The sequence below is a fragment of the Galeopterus variegatus genome, unplaced genomic scaffold (genome assembly GCF_000696425.1).
Source record: "Galeopterus variegatus unplaced genomic scaffold, G_variegatus-3.0.2 Scaffold414, whole genome shotgun sequence".
Lineage (NCBI taxonomy): Eukaryota > Metazoa > Chordata > Mammalia > Dermoptera > Cynocephalidae > Galeopterus > Galeopterus variegatus.
In genome coordinates, this window is record NW_007726525.1 from 605,546 (window position 1) to 629,100 (window position 23,555).

The 23,555-nt window shown below is 35.3% G+C and overlaps 1 protein-coding gene across 2 annotated transcripts in view; it reads left to right on the forward strand.

The window, feature by feature from the left end:
• Positions 1–22,358, forward strand: part of TERF1 (telomeric repeat binding factor (NIMA-interacting) 1) — a 36,337-nt gene extending 13,979 nt beyond the window's left edge. Inside the window, exons 6-11 of one of the 2 annotated variants that reach the window (XM_008568480.1) lie at positions 746–858; positions 4,292–4,351; positions 6,436–6,518; positions 14,902–15,005; positions 17,212–17,229; positions 21,892–22,358. In XM_008568480.1, the coding sequence (XP_008566702.1) occupies positions 746–858; positions 4,292–4,351; positions 6,436–6,518; positions 14,902–15,005; positions 17,212–17,229; positions 21,892–22,068 (555 nt within the window). In that variant the 3' untranslated portion in view covers positions 22,069–22,358. The remainder of the gene's footprint in view (positions 1–745; positions 859–4,291; positions 4,352–6,435; positions 6,519–14,901; positions 15,006–17,211; positions 17,230–21,891) is intronic. The other variant, XM_008568481.1, reaches the window with a different exon arrangement.
• Positions 22,359–23,555: the final 1,197 nt, after the last annotated feature.

Below are 23,555 nucleotides of genomic sequence, written 5' to 3' on the forward strand. Positions count from 1 at the left end.
GAGGGTTGCGATCCGTTGCCGGACACGGAAAAAAGACAAAAAGACAAAAAAAAAAAAAAGAAAAATAAGAGAAAGCATATATTTACTTTTTTTTTTTTTCTTTTTCGTGACTGGTAAGGGGATTGCAACCCTTGGCTTGGTGTCGACCGCACCGCGCACCGGCCATCCCTATGTAGGATCTGAACCCGGGGTGAGAGCGCCGCTGCACTCCCAGCGCCGCACTCTCCGGAGTGAGCCACAGGGTCGGCCCATATATTTACTTTTAATTAAGTAAATATTAAGGACATTTCTAATTTGGGGGAAAAGTAAAATTGGATTAAAGAAGGGCCTTTAAAAATTTTTTTAATAACATTTCCTATCTTGGCCTCAAAAAGTTTTAAGTTAATATATTATTATAGTGGAGTATCTTGATTGATTTTAAGTAGTTTTATTTCAAAATATCTGGAATTTTTATTGATTTTTTTTTTAACTTAAAATTGTCCAGAGAGCATTATGTCTATCAAATATATTTACAAGGAAAGACCCCCTCCATAATGCCTATAAACCAAACAGGTAGCTAAAGTAGCTGCTGGCACTGTCATAATTACTGGTGAAAATAACAACACAGTGCCCTTTATTGGCCTATGAACAGACATTTTGGCTATGACTATCAAAGAATTGGAAAGCTTAATTTAATACTAATTGTTTAAAATGACTTAATACATTTCTTCCTCTCCTCTGCCCTTTATATACACTCTTTTTTAAGGCAGCAGCAAAAGTAGTAGAAAGTAAAAGAGCAAGAACAATAACTTCTCAAGATAAACCTAACAGTAATGATATTGAAATGGAAACTGAAGCTAATTTGGATATAGGAAAAAGGTTTGTAAACTCATTAATTAATATGTTTTTTGTCTTATGAATGTTCTGTCTTTATGTAAAAGTAATGCTAGTGAGCCATTATTATTTAAAATAATTATTGAGTTGCAGGTATTGATGAGTAGCTTATTGATGATTAACATTTGGATGTTTGGAGTACAGCAGTTATTTCATGACCCAGACAAATTATACAGGTTAAGCAAACAGAGGGAGAAAATATTACAGTTTAAATAATGTGGGTAATTTCATTTACCGTTCTCAGTGGGGGTGTACTCAGGAATGAGATTGAGGTTGGGAACCTGAATTGTCTGTGCCCCTTAATTGTTCTCAGATCCCACGTGCCTTCATTATAGGTTCATTATGTCTCACTGTACTAAGAGTTGTTCTATTTTAAGATATTATCGTTCATATATCTTCTCTAAGGGTGAGCTAACAATTTTATCTGGTGCTCAACTGAAGAAATAATGGTTTGCTCTAATGCTGGAGGGAAGCAGGTTGTGTTAGTCCTACATATTGAGGGACACTATTTCAGTCTCCAAAATTATATTTTCTTTAGGGATTTTCAAGGGTGATTTTTTAATCTTTTGCTTTAGAAACTGTTGAGGAAGATACAACTATCATTACAGAGATCTTTTCTGTTGAACCCATGGTTTATTCCCTCTATTCTTCCACCCTTAACCCAAGGCCAGATTGTCAAATCCCTGTGGTCTCCATATGGATATATTTTGCAACTGATGTAAAATTACTGTTTCTTCTTGGAACCTTGACTTGAATGCTGCAAGAACCCCATCTTAACTACTTATGTAGAGGTGGTGATCAGGGTCCAAGTTAGATTACTGCATTGGTCACACCTCAGGACTGAGGCTTAGTCTTCTTATAGTGGTCCTTCCTAACAGAGGATGACTTGCTGCTCCTCACTGGTTCATCTCACCAAAGGCTATACTGAAGTCTTATTTCTCATTGACTTATTTTTTTTTAGACCCATTTTTGAGAAATAGAGATTTCGTTTTTATTGGCTCTATTATTTCATTTTGTTTAGAAAATCAAAGTTTAAAGATACTAAGACACAGTACATTTTGTGGCCAAGCCTTCCTGCCCAGTGTGATACTGCTATAAAATAAAAACTTATACCATGGTTCTTGGACAGATAATGAGTATATTTCCTATGTACTCTCCTAATATCGTATCACACACTTATCTCAGTTGTTCTCCTAGACACAGTGCAATCAGTGTGTAAAACAGAACTCTTCATGTTCTCATCTGCCTTTCTGCACCCTGACTCTCCTCTTTGACCTCACACACCCACTTGTCTCTCCAAGTATTAAGAAACTCATCTCAGGAATGCTTCTCTAGTCCATTCTTATCACTTATATACTAGATTATTACACAGCTTTGTACCACACAAATCCATCCTTGGCACAATTTTCAGGGTTAACTTCCACAAAAATAAATCTGTTTAGATCACTTCACAGCTTAAGAAAGCTCATTTGGCCCCTGTTTCCTACTAGAAGAGTCATAATTTATTGGCATGGCTTACAAAGCGTTACATAGCCCTGTCCTATTTTTTGCATGTACAGTATCATTCTTAATCATTAACCTTTACCTGCCCACATAATGGTACTTTCTAGTAACACAGAATTTCTCCATGATCTTAAAATATTACAAGTTTTCATGCCTTTACCCTGCTTAGTTCCTTTTTTTATTTTTTTAAGCTGGCCAGTACAGGTATAGGACCCCAGACCTTGGTGTTATCAGCACCGTGTTCTAACCATCTCAGTAACCAGTCAGCTAGAAGGATTCTATTTTGAATTCCCATTCTTTTATTCTCTTCAAAGGCAAGCTCTTCTTTGCCATTCAAAGTCTACCTCAAAGATCTCCTTTGTGAAGTCTTGCCCAGCTCTCTCATCAGAGTTGTCACTTCTGTGCTCCCAGAGCAATAAGTCATACCTCTGAAAAAGGACTTATCTTGGATAATAATTGATCTATTTTCCTGTCTATATCTATCACTAGATTGAAAATTCTTTGAAAGTTTTTAATTAGCTTTGACACATCTTAATTAGCATGGTATCTTGATATGTAGTCCATTACCAGGCATACATTAGAACTTGTAATGCATTAGTCACAGAAAGCAAACTCAAAACTTGAGACAGGGTAAAGATAAGAATCAAGCAAATATCAAAATCATCCTGGAAGCAGAACCAGGGCAAAAAAAGCATCAAATCACCAGCTTCGGGACAGTAATCAGTAGAATGCAGGTGAAGCCATCATAGAATCAGAATTGTGATTGTGAGTTCAGACAAATATTAGACAAATTGAAATGAGACCCTCATTTTGTCAAAACTAGAGAAATAAATATTTTGCTCTGGTAGAGTTTATATAGTCTTCCCTCGATATCCAGAGAAGATTGGTTCTAGGACCCCTACTGATACCAAAATCCAACAATGCTTAAGTGTCTAATACAAAATGATGAGTGTAGTATTTGCATATAACCTACACATGTCATCCCGTGTACCTTAAATCATCTCTAGATTACCCATAATACCCAATACAATGTAAATGCTATGTAAACAGTTGATATACTGTATTGTTTAGGGAATAATAAGGGGAAAAAAAGTCTGTACATGTTTAGTACAGATGCAACCATCTTTTTTTTCCCCAATAGAATGAATCCACGGTTAGTCAAAACTGTGGATGTGGAACCTGCAGATATAGAGGGCCAACTGTAAACTATTTGAGGCAGCAAGAATCGTACACATGAAACAAATAGTAGCTGACATTACATAATTTGTTGCTAAAGTCTATAGATGGACTTAAATGCTAAAGTTGAGATGTACAGCTTCATGAAAAGTATTAGCACTGAACAGGGCCTTGAAGAGGATGGTTAAGATTTTAACAGGTGGAAGAGGACATGTTACTTCAGGAGAGAGGACTAGTACCAGTGAAGGCATGGAAGTGTAAATGGTCATCCTGTGTTTGTGGAAGCTATTTTAACTACAGCAAAGGGGAATTTCTTGAAAAGTTCAATTGGAGACTGGTGGGAAGAACAAGAAATTAAAATTGAAGTCATCAAATTGTATACATGTGCAGTGTTTTTTTGTGTATCGGTTGTACCTCAATAAAGCTGTTTAAAAAAAAACCAAAAAATCTGAATTTGTGCAAAAAAAAGAGCCGTGAAAGAGTTTTTGAAGGAGTGAAGGTATGCAGCATTACCTACGCTTACCTTATATTTGGGGAAGCTTGATTTAATGTATTCTATAAGCACATCTTGGGAAAAATGAGCCATGTTGTAATGGACCTTATGTGTCCCAACGTTACCAGGTTCTCTTTCCAAAGATATTTTTTATAAATGGAAATGTGATTTGAATATGTAGAAAATACTATCCTTATGAAAAATTTCTTTTGTTTACATTCTTATTAATTTTTTCTTCTTTTAAAGTGTTAGTGACAAACAGTCTGCGGTAACTGAATCCTCGCGGGATAGAGTATCCTTATTGAGGTGAAGTAAATTGACATTTTTCTTCTCTGTCTTTCAAATCTTTGACTGAAACAATTCATGCAGACCTAAATATGTTATAATAACTCATGTAAATGGTATGATTTAAAGAATATCTAGGGCCGGCCCATGGCTCACTCGGGAGAGTGTGGTGCTGATAACACCAAGGCCATGGGTTCGGATCCCTATATAGGGATGGCCGGTTAGCTCACTTGGGAGAGTGTGGTGCTGACAACACCAAGTCAAGGGTTAAGAGCCCCTTACCGGTCATCTTTTAAGAAAATGAAATAAATAAAGACTATCTAAGGGTCTTGCTTACCTCAACAGATATTCAAGACTCTGACTTTTCTAAAAATTCCAAACAGTAGAGATCTGTTTCTGGGATCCTGGGTTTCACATTGTTTCTACAAGGCTATTATTGGAATACATATTAGAGAGTACTCCAGCTTAAAGCAGGTGTTTAGTGAACTCTTACTCCATCATAGAAACAAAGATATGAAGCTGGGGTAGGAAGGGGGTGGGGGTTACATTTCTGATAATGTCCCAAATTCCAGTTTTATGAAATTACTTGAAAAACTGTATTTGATCTACTAGAAATGCTATGACAGACAATACAAATATACAGAGAGCAGAAAGTCTGCATGAATGATTTCAGAGATAGGGCAGTTGGGATGCCCAGTGGAACCGAGGGAGGGGGTGGCTGACTTGGTGTCCCTTCATTGGAGATGAGGAATTGAGAGGCCAGGGTATTATACAGATAGTCCATGAGAACACTGAGACAATTCATAATACATCTCTTAAGTATAGGGAAAGACCTGTGACTGATGGGAAGAGCTTGGGAGAATAGTGAATAGCTATGAAGAATGATAGGTGATGTACCTAAGTGGCATGAATCTTCAAGGTCTGAAGTTTCTATGGAAGCAGGATCCTGAAAGTGGCATTCATTAGAAATTGAAAACTATGAATACCCACCTCTGTAGTTTATGGAGGGTGAAAGTTTAAGCCAATCTGTACTTGAGAAAGCCACAAAGAAACATTGTTCCCAGGAAAGAGCTAGATTTTAGACAAGGCAAAGAGGTGGAGGAACTGGTCAAGAGGATTAAAATGTCATTCCAGAGAGTATAATAAAAAGTTTTTGGTGGAAGGGATAGAGAAGAAGGATTTAGCCAGTTACATAGAGTATTTATAGGGATAAAAATACACCGTATACTGGCCAGCTGCCAAAAAATTAAAATGCAGTCATGCACCATATAATGACATTTCAGTCAATGACGCTCATATGTGTAGGTGGTCCTATATGATTGTAATGGAGCTGAAAAATTCCTGTCGCCTAGTGATGTAACATCATAATGCAACACATGCCTTATATAGTAGAAGTAGGCTGTATCATAGCCTAGGCGTGTAGTAGGTTATACCATCTAGGTGTGTGTAAGTACACTCTGTGGTGTTCACACAACAAAACTGCCCATCTACACATTTCTAAGAACGTATCCATATCATTAAGTGACACATGACTGTACAGCTAAAAGAACCTACATTTTAGGTGGAGATAATACAGCTGCTTAAGCGTGGGTGAAGTGCTTTTTGAGTCTTAGTTTACTCGTTTATAAAATTGGAATAATACCAACTTTTCAGTTTTTAAAAAATTACTCCACACTTTATATTTCCAGCATTACCTTTCAAAAAAGCTCTTTTTGGAAGCTATAAAGATAATCAAATGATATCTGCCATTAAATGAAGGAATTCTGGAATTTCTTTTTTAGAAAATAAACTTAGAAGCCATTAGAGAGAATGAAAATTAATATAACAATTTTTTTTCTTGATCTATCAAGTTGGAAGGTCAGAAGAATCTTGATTTCTGAGTAGATGTGATAGAGGAAATGAGAAATGGAAGAGAGAGATGTCTGACAACAGAAATCTTAAGAGGCCAAAGATTAAGATGGGGCACTAAGCAAGGAGAGCACCAAAGGAAGCAGGTCAAAGTAGAAGATCCTAGAACAGAGATTTAGACAAATCATCTACCTTTTTTTCCATAGCTTTACTATAGTGTTTCTGGAACTAATCAAAAGCTTTCATGTTTTATTTAGGTCTCACAGGAACCTCTTATCTAAGTTGAAACATGGAAGCCAGCAACAAGATCTTAATAAAAAAGGAGTGGGAACTCTTCAAAGTAAGTGATGTTACTATTATTTTAGAAGTGGAGAGTTGATGTGACCCAACCATTGACCTTACCAGTACAACACAAAAATGCACACTTCAGAAAACTGAAGCACAAAGAGGTTAAATGACTTGACTTCATAGTATTAATTGATTAATTTAATTTAGAAAGCTAGCTATTAGCTTAGAGTTTTGCTATGACAGTACACTGCTCTTCTACCTTAACTATATTTAGCAACTTCATATAATAAGTCCCTGGGAGCATTAAATTAGAGAATACTGAATCTTACTCCTAGGGGAAATACAGGATTAGGTTCCCGCAAGCCTCTGGTCACAACATTTTTAGCTACCAATCAATATATAACCTTGTTTTATGTGTGTTTCTGTTTAAGAACACTTTAATATATATTGTCTACTCAACATTGAGTCACTGCCCACAGCACTATAACTCATGCCTGAATGAAGCTTATGTAACACCTATTTTCTTCTCAGTAAAGCACATCACGTCCTTCATGTACTTAGGAACATTAGACATCTCTTCAGTGCTGCACTTGGGGACCATTTTAAATAGTGAAATCATCAACAAAAAGTACAAAACTGCAAAAAAAAAATGTCACTAAACCATAAGGAAGATACCTGTTTATAGTACGAGAGCTGAAATAAGAAGACATAGTGCCACCTTGTTTGACCTCAGCTGTGGATGTGTGCATCTAGCAACTCAAAATTTTTCACAACTTTGCACATATCCACCAATGACCCTGAAAGTGCTGTGAGTATTGATTTAGGAGTTAGACAAATTTTAGCGGGTAGGTAAATTCACAAATAGAACCTGTAAATAATGAAGATTGACTATATATAGACTCTATATACCCTCTTTATTTTAAAATTTATTATTTTATAGAAGGCATTGCCAGATTTAAAAAACAGTATCCACCCCCCCCCCCCCCAAAAAAAAATCTTTTTTAAAAAAGTCCAAAATTACAGCTATCCATTGGTGTCTGTGGGGAATTGGTTCTAGGACCTCCTGTGGATGCCAAAGTCAATGCATGCTCAAGTCCCTGATATAAAATGGCATATTTGCATATAACCTACACACATTCTCCCATATACTTTATTTATTTATTTATTTATTTATTTATTTATTTATTTTATATATTTATTTATTTATTTTATATATTTATTTATTTATTTGGCAGCTGGCTGGTATGGGGATCCAAATCCTTGACCTTGGTGTTATGACACTGCACTCTTATTGACTGAGCTAACCAGCCAGCCCCCTCCCATATACTTTAAATCATCTCTAGGTTACTTATAATACCTAGTACAACGTAAACACTATGTAAATACAAGGGTACTTCAGAAAGTTCATGAAAATAGAATTAAAAGATAATATGAATATTTCCATGAACTTTTAGAAGCCCCCTCATACCTGTTATACTATATTGTTTAGGGAATACATGACAAGAAAAGTCTGTACATGTTCAGTACAGATGCAATTTTTTTTCCCCAAATATTTTCTGTCCACAGCTGGTCAAATCCATCATGGATACAGAACCCACTGATACAGAGGGCTGACCATATTTTCAAATATAATTTGATTATAAGTATCTTCTTGGTATATATTCATTTAACAAATGTTTATTGATCACACATCATATTCTGGGTACTGTACTAATACAGGGATTTTTAAACCTTATAAATACAAACCTGAGTACTTACTGACTGGGATAAAATAATAGATATCATGAAATTAGGTTTATTGCTCTATACTTATAAAGTACCAGCTTAAATGCCAGGCACATAGTAGGCCTGCAGTAAACATTATTGAATAAATTTATTCATAACTGACAGTTGATGACGTGGCCACTATCAGCTAATGTTTGTAAATACAGCTCTAAAACATTTACATTCATAGATATTATCATCCGTATTTTAAAGGTGAGAAAACTGAAGCTCAGTGAAGTTAACTTTTCTAATGTTGGTGGAGTTCCCAAAATTGGTTTTCTGCTTTTATTGCTACAAGATGGCTAGGAATCATAATTCTAAACTAGAATAATGTGAGCATTTTACTGGACTTTTAATTACATAGTACAAAATTCAAAGAAAAGGAAACAGACTTGTTTACATCCTACGTCATTTCTCAGTAGTTAAACTGTGATGAAGACTATAACTTCATTGCTGAGTGGCTTGACAGTGACTGTGGCTATTGTGCCTGTAATGTCTTGTGAGTTTTTAGCACATTTCTTGATTTTCAGTTAGATGTTAGTAATATGTTGTCTTAGTACATTTTCTGTCTCTTATAACATTATATGAAACTGGATAATTTGTAAAGAAATGAAATTTATTTTTTTCAGTTTGGGAAGCTGGGAAGTCCATAGTCCAGGGAGCACATCTGGTGAGGGTCTTCTTCTGGATGGGAACTCTACAGGGTCCTGTGACAAGAATGGCATAGGCAAGAAAGTTAACCTTCTCACTTGCTCTCCTTATAAAGCCATCAAAACCACACCCATGACAACCCATTAAACCATCAACCCATTACTCTTTGAGTGGACCAATCCATTCACACGGGCTTAGTCCTCACGTTCTGGCCACCTCTTAAAGCCCCGCTTTCCTCCACCATATTGGGGTTTAAGTTCTAACAGGAGCTTGGGGGAACATTCAAACCACAGCAAGTTTACATTTTTTAAAAATTCCAGTTTACTTAAATGATTCCCAGGTATCCTGTCATTATAATTAGAGGATATTAGCTTTGTACTAAGCCTTTTTTTTTTTCCCAAAATGAATTTTTGTTTTATAAAATTGACATGTGCTAAGGGAAGAAAATCCAGTAATTCAGCAAAGTTGAAAGAAACAAATCATCTAAATTCCGTCTATGCAGACAAACTTACCAGTATTCACTGAAATGTACAGTCATACCTCAGATATATTGCAGGCTTGGTTCTAGACCACTGCACGAATTCTTTTGTTTTCCAGCGCATATAAAAGTTATGTTTATACTATACTGTAGTGCATTAAGCATGCAATAACAGCCTTTTGTCTAAAAAACACTGTAAATGCTTTAATTTAAAAATCTTCATTGCTAAAAGATGCTAATGATCACCTAAGCCTTCGGCAAGTTATAATATTTTTGCTGGTGGAAAGTCTCGCTTTGATGTTGATGGCTGCTGATCAGTTAGGGTGATGGTTGCTAAAGGTTGGGGTGGCTGTGTCAATTTCTTAAAATAGGATAACAGTGGGCCCACCTGTGGCTCACTCGGGAGAATATGGTGCTGGTAACACCAAGGCCATGGGTTCGGATCCCATGTAGGGATGACTGGTTAGCTCACTGGGTGAGCATGGTGCTGATGACACCAAGTGAAGGGTTAAGATCCCTTCACCAGTCATCTTTTGAAAAAAAAAAATTGGGACAACAATGATGTTAGCCACATCGATGGACTCTTCCTTGTATGAAAGAATTCTTTGTAGCATCCCATGCTGTTTGATAGCATATTACCAACTGTTAAACTTCTTTCAGAATTGAAGAGAGCCAGTCCTCAAACCCTGCCACTGCTTTATCAACTAAGTTTATGTAATGTTCTAAATCCTTTGTTGTCATTTCAACAGTGTTCACAGCATCTTCACCAGGAGTAGATTCTATCTCAAGAAACCACTTACCTTGCTTATCCATGAGAAACATCAGTTTGCAGCAATTTAGTATCATCTTTAGGCTCCAGTTCTAGTTCTCTTGCTGTTTCTACCACGTCGGCAGTTACTTCTTCCACTGAAGTCTTGAACCCCTACAGGTCGTCCATGAGGGTTGGAATCAGCTTCTTCCAAACTCCTGTTAGTGCTGATATTTTGACTTCCTCCCATCAATGACGAATTTGTTTTGTTTTGTTTTGTTTTTTATAATTGGCAGCTGGCCAGCATGGGGATCCAAACCCTTGAACTCGGTATACAAATATTTTTAATGGCATCTAGAATAGTGAATTTTTCCAGAAGATTGTCAGTTTTCTCTGCCCACATTCATCAGAAGAATTACTATTTATGGCACATGTAGCCTTACGAAATATATTTCTTAAATAATATGATGTGAAAGTTGAAATGACTCCTCGATACATGGGCTACAAAATGGATGTTGTATTAGCAGGCATGAAAACAACATTAATCTGCTTGTACATCTCCATCAGAGGTCTTGGGTGACCAGGTCAATGGGCTATGTAATATTTTGAAAGGACTCTTCTGAGCAGTAGGTCTCAACAATGGGCTTCAAATATTCAGTAAGCTGTGCTGTAAACAGATGTGCTGTCATCCAGGCTTTGTTGTTCCATTTCTAGAGCATAGGCAGAATAGATTTAGCATAATTATTAAGGGCCCTAGGATTTTCAGAATGGTAAATGAGCATTGGCTTCAACTTAAGTCACCAGTTGTGCTAGCCCCTATCAAGACAATCAGACTCTCCTTTGAGGCTCTGAAGCCAGGCGTTGACTTTTCTCTAGCTATGAAAGTCCCAAATGGCATTTTCTTCCAATAGAAGACTTTTATATACATTGAAAATCCCTTGTTTAGTGTAGCTGCTTTCATTATCTTAGCTAGATCTTCTAAATTAATTTGCTGCAACTTCTACATCAGCACTTGTTGCTTCACCTTGCACTTTTATGCTATGGAAACTGAACCAGCCTCTGCTAGCTTCAGACTTCTACAGCTTCCTCACCTCCCTCAGCCTTCATAGATTTGAAAAGATTCTAGAGTAGGCTTTGGCTTATGGGGATGTTGTAGCTGGTTTGGTCTTCTATACAAACCACTAAAACTTTCTCCATATCAGCAATAAGGGTGTTTTGCTTACTTATTTTTGTGTTCACTAGAGTAGCAGTTTTAATTTTCTTCAAGAACTTTTCATTTGTATTCACAACATGGCTAACTGTTTTGTGCAAAAGGCCAGTTTTCAGCCTGTCTTGGCATTAGACATGCCTTCCTCACTAAGCTTAATCTTTTCTGACTTTTCATTTAAAGTGACATCTGACTCTTCCTTTCAGTTAAACACCCAGGAGCCATTGTAGGACTATTAATTAGCCTAGTTTTAATGATTCTAATATTGTTATATTTCAGGGAACAGGGAGGCTCAAGGAGAAGGAGGGAGACAGGTTAATGGCCAGTCAGTGGAACAGTCAGAACACACATAAAACTTATTAAGTTTGCCATCTTCTATGGGCATGGTTCATGGCTCCCCAAAGCAATTACAATAGTCACATTAAAGATCACAGATCATTGTAACAGGTCAAATAATGAAAGTGTTTGAAATATTGTGAGAATGACCACAGTGTGACACAGAGACACAAAGTGAGCACATGCCGTTAGAAAAATGGTGTTCCAGGTGCTGGCCATTTAGCCCAGTTGGTTAGAGTGTGATACTGATGACACCAAGGCCTGGGGTTTGATCTCTACCAGCCACTGCCCCAAAAAAAGGAAAAATGGCATCAATAGACTTGCTTGATGCAGGGTTGTGACAAACCATCAATTTATTAAAAAAAAAAAAAAACTACAACGCAGTATCTGCGAAGCACTCCGTAATGAAGTGCAACGAAAGGAGGTATGCCTGTTTAAATTTAAACTTTAGACTGAATGATTTAGGCAAAAATCTTTCCCACCAATCCCCAATTTTTCTTAGTTATATTTTATAAATTTATATTCTATAAATCAAGGTTTATAGCAATGTTTTCTAGCCATATTCCCATAGTGGTTTAATCTTTATTTAAATTGGCTTATTGCTCATCACTAGTCCTTTCAGCAGGATTTCCTCATTTCTTAGCTCTTCATTTTTATTTATTTCTTGTTTTGGCTGGATTTTTTAAAAGGACCTTATAGCAACTATAATTTCTAAATTTTTGCATGCCTAAGATGTCTGTTCTTTTTACTTAAAAGGAAATTTGACTAAATATAATATTCTTTGGAAATACTTTTTTCCTCCCACTTTGTAAACATTGCACCATTTTCTGATTTTTGAATGCTGCTGTGGAGAAATCTGACATTAACCTGACTTTTTCTCCTTTTGTGAGTTATTTTCTTCTTAGATGCTTAGATTTTTCTAATATATGCATTTAATCCTATGAATCCCTCTTTAGTTAGTGCTTTAGTTATATCCCACAAATTTTGTTAGGTTGGATTTTTATTTTTTTGGAAATACGTTTTCGAGGGCTGACTGGTTTGCTCAGTTGTTCAGAACATGTTACCATGGTGGTGTAACACCAAGGTCAAGGGTTTGGATCCCATACCAGCCAGCCACCCAAAAAAAAAAAAAAATAGAATGTTTTCATTGTCCTTGAGACTTTTCCATTGGCCAAATTTTGAAGTTGTATGTTTAATTTTCCAATATTCAGCGGTATTCCAGATATCTTTCTGTTATTGATTTCCAGTTTAATTCTGTTTCGGTTCGAGAATATACTTTGCAGAATTTTTTTTTTTTTTTAAGGTTTATTTTATGGTCTAGGTGTGCATTTAAGAATGTGAACTCTGCTGTTGTCAAATGGAGTGTTTTTAAATGTCAGGTCAAGTTGTTAATAGTACTGTTCAGGTGTCTTGTATCCTTACTCATTTCCTGCCTGCTTGCTCAACCAATTACTGAGAGAGAAGTGTTGGAATCTTTAAATATAATTACGAATCTATTAATATATATTTATCTGTGTTAATTTATTATTTCCTTTTTGCTTTTTTAGTCCTCTAGCACCTCTTTAAACAATTCTACCAATATTAAAATCTGCTTGTAGCTAGTGTAGTTTCCATTTTCCCTGACTGGAGCCCAACCAATACATATGTCAAGTTTCCATGTACGTTTAGGTCTCTTGGTCTACTTCTGCAGCAATACCATATTGTCTCAATTATTATAGTTTCATAACTCAGTATGTGGTGGGACAGTCTTTTTGCTTTTCAGGAGTATCTTGACTATTCTTGATATTTTGGTCTTCCGTATTGCCAGGGGAAAAACCTAACCAGAGAGGATTATAAGCAGTAAATCTACTCCATAGGTGCCAGAGTTAGACAACAAAACTTAAAAAAGCATAGTAAACAGCATGGCATCGTATAGTTGTGCTAGTTCCCCTACTCCGAATTCTACTGGGCAATGCAGTGGACCCAGATGGATGCTATGAAGACAGTAGGTTCAGCAGAGGAACTCAGTCAAGGGCCTAGCTCTTTTTGAGTGAGCCACAAAACATAGCGAACAAGCCAGTACCCTCCCCAAGAGAAAGCATTTCCATGGTGGTCATGCTGTGGTTTCTTTGGCCTACTTAGTTGCTGATCTTATAGAAACTATACATCATCAAGAGGTAGATAAGCCTTGTACATTCACCAAGAACTGCAGGGATACTCAGGACCCATGGTGGACTACCTCTCCTAAAACATGAATAATCTTGTTAAGTTATACAAAGAACACTGTTGAAATTTCTATTTGAAATTGCATTGTAACAATAGATCATTTTGTGGAGAGAACTGACGCTATTATATTCTCTTCCTGTGCATGAACAAAGTATATTTCTCTTAACATGTTTGAAATACATATATACATATATCTTTATAATTTACTGCATTCAGATCTTGTGTCACTTTTGTTAGTTATTCCTAATAGCATCTTCGTTGCTATTCTGAATAGTATCTTTCTGTTGTTTTAATTAAATATTCATATTTTACCTGATTGCTGCTAATGTATAGCAATTCTATTACATTTTGTATTGGTCTTATATCCAACCATCTTGCTAAATCATTTTAATTTTGTTTGTAGATTATTTTAGGTTTTCTATCTAAATAATTATCATCTTTCAGTAATTACAGTACTTATACTTTTTCTTCATTTGTGTGTGTGTGTGTGTGTGTCTGTGTGTATGTGTGTGTCTGGCCAGTAAAGGGATCTGAACCCTTGACCTTGTTATCAATACCACTGTAATTACGGTTCTCCTTTTTTTTTTAGTTATATACATTTATTTCTTGTCTTACTAAACTATGAATAAATAAGACAGGGAATGAGAAGAGGATGATACATCTTATATTGTGTCAACTACTTCTTAAAAGTTATTTAAAAAAAATAAATAAATAAAATAAAATTTCAGCAATCCTATACAATACAATTTTATTTTTTTAACAGATGATAAAAAGACAACCTTAGGGAGGTGAGAGATGACTTGTTTAAAGACGTATGAAAGAAGCAAGACTTAAAACATTCCCCTCTCTGATTTTCAAAGACTGTGATCTTTGTACTGTACCATGTTGCTTTCAGATTTGAAGGAAATATTTAAACATGTAGAGGTTTTTTTATTAGAATAGCTAAATAATAAATAGGAATTTCGTGATAAATCACCTTTAAAAATATAATTATTTATTTTTTTCTTTCATGTGAAGCAATTTTTGATGACTGTTTCTACTTTTAGTTGGAAAAAAGAAAAAACACAGACAAGCCAGTACAAGCAAGAGCATATATGTTGCAAAGAGTCAACCAGTTACTCCTGAAAAACATCAACCTAGGAAAAAACAGGTATTTTCTATTATATCTATTTTTAATTTATTTATTTACTTTAATTGACATGTTATAATTATACATATTTTGGGGATACAGTCTGATGTTTTGATACATATATATGCTGTATAATGATCAGGTTAGGGTAGTCAATGTATTCATCTCACCATGAATTTATCATTTTTATCCCAAGAATATTCAAAAGCCTCTCTTCTAGCTATTATGTAATATACAAAACTTAACTGTTAACCATAGTCACCCTACTGTGCAATAGAACACCAGATGTTTTTTATTATATTTGAATAATACTTATGACATTAAAATTATAATTCGAATAATTCTGATTATTTCACATTTTTTCTGTTTAACCCCTACAAAATCTGGAGAATAAAATATTTACTCTTTGCCATATTTGATTTTGCCATTTTAGATTGACTAGCCTATTCAAAATTTCAAGAAAATACTTCACCCTTATTTTTAAAATAGTATTAACTTAGGTGTTAATACTTACATCTATTTAGAATTACTGATACTATCATAGTCAGTTCCTTAGATGTAAGGTGGGACTTAAATCCACATTATAAGCTTTTATCCGTATGTTCCTAACAAGGACCCAATCTAAGTAATATTCTTCTGTACTTAAAAACAAACAAAGAAAAGATACCATTTGATCAGAATTTTATTAAGGTGGGTCAATTTGAGGGCTTAATTCATTTCCCCTCTCAGTGAGTATAGTCCTTTTCCATCTGTACAGTGTCTGAAACCATTATTTCCTCTCCTTTATCTGATTTCCTCGTTGTTTATAGCAGGTGAATAAATCTGGTTCTTTTTATTCCATTATGTCCAGAACTTTTTTCTTACTCTATCCAAAGTGATTTTTTGTTTGTTTTCCCTTAACAAGCTTTTTACAAATGGTTCGAGTTGAGGTATAGCAGCTAGGGTCAAGTTGCAGGCTACTAGAGTTATCTCCTTTGATTCAAGGTTATTTTGGCCTTTATTTCTTTCCCAATGAACATAGCAAGCAACTTCTACTTTTGATTTGTTTCCTGAAAATATTACTTGTCTGTGTGATTGCTTTTTTAGCCCTAACATTTCTCCCCTTTGGAGCTATAGTAGGTTGAGGGGAGCTCTTACTGTTCCAGACCAGGGATTTAGGGTGTACATTTCAGAATGTATTTCTTACTTTGGAAAGGTGTGAGGGTACTTCAAAAAGTTCGTGGAAAATTAAATTAAAAGATAACAAAAATGGTTCTGTGAACTTTTTGAAGACCCCTTGTATATATACACCACAGGCTTTCTGTAATCTTAGGCAAAGTGGCTATGCCCTACTTCTCACTAACCCTTTTTCAATTTGCACAGATTATGTCCCCCTTCTAGCTATAATGTGGCTCAGGTTGTAGACGTTGCCTACTTTTTCAGAATTTGGGATTTTATTTCTTTCCTTGTTGTTTTTGGGTGGAATTCCCAAAGGAGAAGGGGGAAATGCCAGCCTGCTGGCACCATATGTGACCACAAATCGTATGTATTTTTTATGCTTAATTTTTTGCACTTTGAATATGTTGTGTGTAGATGTAGATTTTTTGTATTTATCCTGCTTGGTATCCTCTGAGCTTCCTGGATCTGTGGTTTGGTGTCCATCCTTAACTTTAGAAAATTACCAGCCATTATTACTTCAAATCTTTTCTCTGTTCCTTTCTCTCTCTGGTGTCACCATTACACATGTGTTATACCTTTTGTAATTGTCCTGCATTTCTTTGATATTCTTTTCTCTTTTTTTCATTCTTTTTTCTCTCAGCTTTTCAGTTTGGGAAATTTCTATTAACATATCTTTAAGCTCATTGGTTCTTTCCTCAGCTGTGTCTAGTCTACTGATGAGCCCATCAAAAGCATTGTTCATTTTTGTTACTATGTTGATTTCTAACATTTTCTTTTCATTCTTTCTTTGGGTTTTTGTCTCTCTGCTTACATTTACTCATCTGTTTTTGCTTGTTGTCCACTTTTTCTGTTACAGAGCCCTTGGCATATTAATCATAGCCATTTTAAATTCTAAGCCTGACAGTTGCAAAATCTCTGCCATATCTGAGTGTGTTGGGGTTTTTTTTTTTTTTTTTTTTTTTCCCCCCCGTGACCAGTGGTTCACCCTGAGTGTGGTTCTGATGCTTGCTTTATCTCTTCAGACTGTGTTTTTTGCCTTTTAACATGCTTGTAATTTTTTTCTGATTAGCTGGACATGATGTGTCAGGTAATAAGAACTAGGGTAAATGGGCCTTTAAAGTGAGGTTTTATGTTTATCTGGCTAGGAATTAAGCTGTTTTTACTGTTTGCTATAGCTGTAAATGTCAGGCTAAAATTTCCTCTGATGTGGTTGTTTTTGTCTCTTTTGTTGTCTTTGGGTTTCCCTAGAGATTCCTTCTCAATAAGGACCCTAGACAGCTCTTTCAGCTGTAATCCCCTATTGTTACACAGGATCCTAATTGATGTGCAGATAAGGTAGGAGGAGGGGAAGCATTCTATAGTCCTGTGTGTAGGTCTCGTTCTTTTAGTGAGCCTGTGTCCTGGGCTGTGACTTTCTTAAGTGTGTCTCAGTCTTGGGTGAGACAAAAAGGCTTAGAGCAGGCTGGAGTTGAGAATTTCCACAGGTTAGTTAGGCTTTTATAAAACCCCAGCCAGTTAGGCTCTGGCAAAACTAGTTTCTTTTGAGGGGCAAGCTTTTGTTAAGAACAGAATATTTGAGAGTATTTTGAAATGGGGAATACTTCTCAATGTGTCAGAAGCAGGAGGGGATTTTTGTCTGATCTCACCCTAAGACCTGGTAAGGCTCCTGGAGGTAAAACTCACAAAATTGTGTGGACCCCTAGAATTTTTAACTCTCAAGTTCATTCACACTGAGCCTCCAGCAGTTCATCATTTACGGTCGGTTGCTCTGACCAGTACTGGCTCAAGCTGCAAGCTTCTGCTCCTAGTAATTCCTAGATGTATATGATTCTCTCCATCTGCCTGTCTGTCTAGTTTTCAGGGCAACAGTTTGCCCTGTGATGTTAATTCTCTGATGGATCTAAGGAGAGTTACTGATTTTCAGTTTGTTCAGCTTTTTTCTTATGGGGACTCTAGTAATGATTTCTGTGTTGGACTGGAAACTGGAAGTCTCTACTTCATACATATAAATCTGTTATTCCCTGTTGTTGTTCTGGCAACAATTCCAAATGAGATTGTAGGTGTTATTTATAGATGTATACCAAGAAAATAGTTTCTCTCTCTTCTTTTGATTCAAAACAAAATATAGGATATCAGCCACCTAATCTATAGAATATAGGTGATATCATCTATTGCTGTTTCGTATGTCAAAAAGAATTTTGTAGATATCACCAGTGTCTGGTTTTATTTTTTAGCTTTTCATTGTTGGCTTTTTGGTGGGACACTTGTTTCAAAAGATGAGTGAGACTTAATTTTATACTATATTTGTATTTTTTAGTTCTTTAAAAAAAATTTTTTGCAGTAATCCATGCCTAATTGGACAGCTCTCTCCTTGCTGTGTTTGTTAAACAGACAAAGATGTTTCTGCCTGCCTTAATCACAACTTAAAGAGCCTTCCTTTATAAATTTATTCCATTGAAGAAGAAAAGTAAATGCCTTTCAACAATAAGGACTTTTCCCCATAAATAGTATATAATGGGAATTACTATAGCAGTATTTTTTTAAGGCATTATAAAGCTTTTTTCCTCAAAGAGTTATTAGAAATGATATGCAGTTTTCAGATATAAGTTATATGAACTCTGGAGCCTTTAGAAAGAAAAGAATTCACGCATTTTAATTTATTGTGTGCTCTTTGTATTTTTTCAGGCTATTGGCATGGCTGTAGTTGTTATACTTTTTTATTGGTTTTATTTTAAAATTTCCAAGAAAAGCAAAAGATACTAGAACAAAGGATATGGATTTTATGTGTTTTATGCCTTGAAATGTATCATTTTAAACTCTTTCTTAATTATGAGTCATTTTAAATGGAATTTAGTACAATACATTAAATGTTTAAAATGAAGAAATGAGCTTTAAGCAAAAGAATAGATGTTATAAAATTATATTGCCTTTATGTTTTCTTTCTCATCTGACACTGATAGATCAATTACGTTATTCATTCACCTTCATCTACAGAAAGTGGGAGTTTGTACCAATTACCACTAGGCTTCTTTAACCTCTAAACTTTTAAAAATTATAGTTTTCATTATTTGCCATATGATTGCTTGTTCCATATGATGTTTTTTGAGACTCCTTCAGTCATAGGTGAAATTAAGCAAAGACTCAAAACATTCAGATCAAACAAAATAAGGCATAATCAATCACAAATAATAATATATTAAGCTAGAGTTGCTCTTTTTCAATAGAAGGAAAAAATGAAATATTTAATGCTAAACACTGTGGTTGTTTAGTTAAACTTTACAGACAAAATTCCAGCTTTCTTCTAGGTTAGGGGTTGTCAAACTTTTTCTATAAAGGGCCAAATCGTGAATATTTCAGGCTTTGTGGGATATTTACAGTTTCTATTACAAACTTTTATCTTTTTCTTTTTTTTTTTAAATGACTTTTAAAAATGTAAAAATGATTCTTAGCTTCTGGACTGTAGAAAAACAGCCTTGGGCTAGATTTTGGCAGTAGCTTGCTGACTCCTATAGGTGATCCACTGATACATACCGTTTAAACTTATTGCACACCGGAACCTAAACAGAATTCAAGCAGAGAATATTAGTTATTTCTTGAGAAAAAGTGGCTTTTGTATTACATCAGGTATTATCGTTCCTCTCTATTAAAAGTAATACAGCTCAGAAAAAACAAGAACAGTGTGTATATGGGTATGAAATTTGCATAAACCAAAGACTAGTTTTAAAGCTGAATAAATGTGTGGCAACATCTTAAAACAACAGATTCTTAACTTGCAGGCCATGGAATTGATAGGCTTTTTAAGGGCAGTCTGCTTGGCCTGAAAATTTTATGTAAAGTTTTAGATACCTACACTTTTCTGTGGAGTGGATGCATCACATTCTCCAAGATTTATATCACCCCAAAGATTAATAACCCACTGTTGAAGCACTTTTAATCAGTCACCCCACAAATGCAAAATTTACATCTCTTGGGGTTTTTTTTGTAAGTTAGTGACAAGCATTGTAGTGAGGCTTTGTAGGAGTGGAAGCTGGGCCAGTCAGTAATAGATGGTCATAGGAGAATGTCATCTTTGTGTAGAGATGGGATAACCAGGCACTTGTAGACAGCACAGTTACTGATAGGTGTGCCACAGGCAAGCAGTAGCAAAAGCAGGTATAGAAGTGATCAGACATCTTGAGTTCAAGTCACAAAGCACAGGAATAGCAAGAGCAAAGGAGTCAGGCTTAAGGCAGCCCCAACAAACTTCTGCAAGGGGTTTGGTTATGGTTACTGCCAGTTTTTATGGTATTGAGTCATACACAAGACAGTTTTCATTTCATATTTGTCATCTTCAGGCTACCTTAATTGTAGTAAAATACACATAATATAAAATTTACCATCTTAACCATTTTTAAGTGTACAGTTCAGTGGCATTCATCACATTCATATTGTGCTGCCATAACCACCATCTATCCTCAGAACTCTTTTCATCTTGCAAAACTAAAACTCTGTACTCATTAAATAATAATTATCCATTTCTTCCCCCTGCCTACCACCCCTGGTAACCACCATTCTGTTTTTTATCTCTGTGTCATACAGTATTTGTCCTTTTGTGTCTCATTTCACTTAGCATATATCCCCAAGTTTCATCCATGTTATAGCATGTGTCAGAATTTCCTTCTTTTGGCTGAATAATATTTCATTGTATATATATGCCACATTTTGCTTATCCATTTATTCGTTGATTGACACTTGGGTTGCTTCCACATTTTACCTGTTGTGAATGTTGCTGTGAACTTGGGGGTGTACAAATATCTCTTCAAGTTCCTGCTTTCAGTTCTTTGGGGTTTATACCCAGAAGTGGAATTGCTGAATCATATAGTAGCTCTATTTTAACTTTGGGGGGAACTGCTGTATTGTTTTCCATAGAGGCCGCATCATTTTACATTCCTACCAACAGTGCACACAGATTCCAATTTCTCCACATCCTTACCAGGACTTGTTATTTTTTGTTTTTTTGATAAAAACCATCCAAATGAGTATGAGGTGATGAACTGGATTTTTAAAGAAAATGTGGCAATCTTCCGGGAAATTTCTCATAGTGTAGACACAACAAATCACTCAAATGATCAAATAACTCTTTTAGTATGCCAATGGAAGGAAAAATTAGTTGGTCATCTATAGCAAATGCCAAGAATTAGTAATTTTTCTGTGTATGTTATTAAATTTGATTTTAGAAAATATTCATTTTCTCCCAACATGAAATTGTATGTTTTTAAGTAGTTTATATTAGTTGTGTCTTTTGAAAATATATTTTAGAGAAGATTTGAGTTTTATATTTGTGTGTAAACTTCCCCCAACATAGGCAGAACAGGGTTTTCACTGAATTCATTAATGAAGTAGTAAACATTCATAAATTCTATTTAAAGATATGGAAGATTAATAAATACCGATCTATTAAAAGTTGTAGAAAAGCATTTTAAGAGACAGTGAGCTTAAAGTCAGACAGATTAGGTTGGCATACAGCTCTGCCACTTTCTTAGCTGTTTCATCTTGGGTAGCTGAGCTTATGTAAAATGAACAGGAATAGTAATGATCCTTAAAAACATTATGGTAAATATAAGGTCTTATAAAAGTCTAAGAAATGTGTAGAGAAATTCTTTCAATTTTAAGCAACTATACGCATTAGTTTGATGAAAAACAGTTGCATGTATAGTAGATTCTTTTTAAAGAATTATTTCTGTGAATAACTTCTACTTTTTCTCAAAAGGCATGGCTTTGGGAAGAAGACAAGAATTTGAAATCTGGTGTGAGAAAATATGGAGAAGGAAACTGGACTAAAATACTATTACATTATAAATTCAACAACCGAACAAGTGTCATGTTAAAAGACAGGTGGAGGACTATGAAGAAACTAAAACTGATTTGCTCAGACAGTGAAGACTGAGTGTGTTTATAAAAGCTTGATAAAAGGAAAGTTAAATATTTAGATCACTGCATTTTGTTTAAAACTTGCTGGTCATTAATGTGTATTAAGTTTTTTGTTTAAAGCATAATATTTTTCTGTGACAATATGAGGATTTGTGCTACAAGAGTAAAATTATATGCCATCCTTACATTCTTTAAGAATCTTTATATTTTGCTGAAATGTAAATTTGTTGAACCCTGTCACATTCAATACCCCCACTCCCAAATCCTGTTAAAATAAAAAATTAAAACCTGTTAGGGGAAAAAATATATATTTTTTAACCTGTTCTGTGTCTGTAGACTGACCTCAACCTCAGCACACACATAAAAGTGAATTTTCTTCTTTTCTTATTTCTTTTTTTTTTAACTGCCAAGGGGATCGCAACCCTTGTCACAGTGTGGTCTGTACCACGCTCAGCCAGTGAGCGCACCGGCCATCCCTATATAGGATCCAAACCCACGGCCTCTGCACTACCATCACCGCACTCTCCCGAGTGAGCCACGGGGCTGGCCCTAAAAGTGAATTTTCTAAGTCATTGAAAATTAAATAGTTCTTTGATTTGAGATAATGACTTGATTTACGGCCTTAATATACTAATTACCAAGATGTTTGTTAATAGAATGAAATGTGTACAAAGTAATCTGTAAGGTTTACTTAAGTTTTCTTTTTAATAGCTTAATATAAAGGAAAAAGCTTAATAACCCCATAGGACAAAATTTGTACCATTAGCAAGAATAGCTTTGTGTCTGTACCTGTAACTGAGTAATTTGTAAAGAAACAATAATTATTGCTTATTTATATCTTCAGAGGTTGGGAAGTCCAAAGTCTGGGAAACACATCAGGTGAGGGACTTTTCCTGGTGGTGGCTTTACTGCTGTATAAAAACACTAAAAAAACACAGGGTGTCACATGGCAAGTATGACAGAAGCAGAGAGGTGAGAACCTCCTCACGGCTCTCCTTTTAAAGCCATCAGAACCATGCCCACAACCACCATTAAACCATCGAATGAATTAATCCATTCACTGTAGCATGGTCCTCACAATCTAGTCACCTTTTCAAGGCCCCACCTTTCAATTATAATAGGATTTCCCACCCTCAACAGTTACAGTGCAGATTAGGCTTCATTGAGTTTGAGGAACATTCAAACCACAGCATGTCTCATTTAGGAAGAACTTGACTTTTGTTCCACTATTAAAACTTTAACAAGGATGGTTTTGAATAAAGCTTTATTACTTGATGCCATAAATATCAGGTTCTCTGATACTTTTAATAAATCAGTATTGGGCCTAAGTAGTATTTTGTAAATGCTTAAAATATTAGCCATGGTCATCTTGCTGTCTATAAGAAATAAGGAAGATCATACATACCTTACTAGACAACTTTAAGTTTTCACCAACATTCTGTTCTTTAGAAGATTTAGTCAAAGACAGGATTATTTAGCATTTTGAGTTGTATATGCTTTATT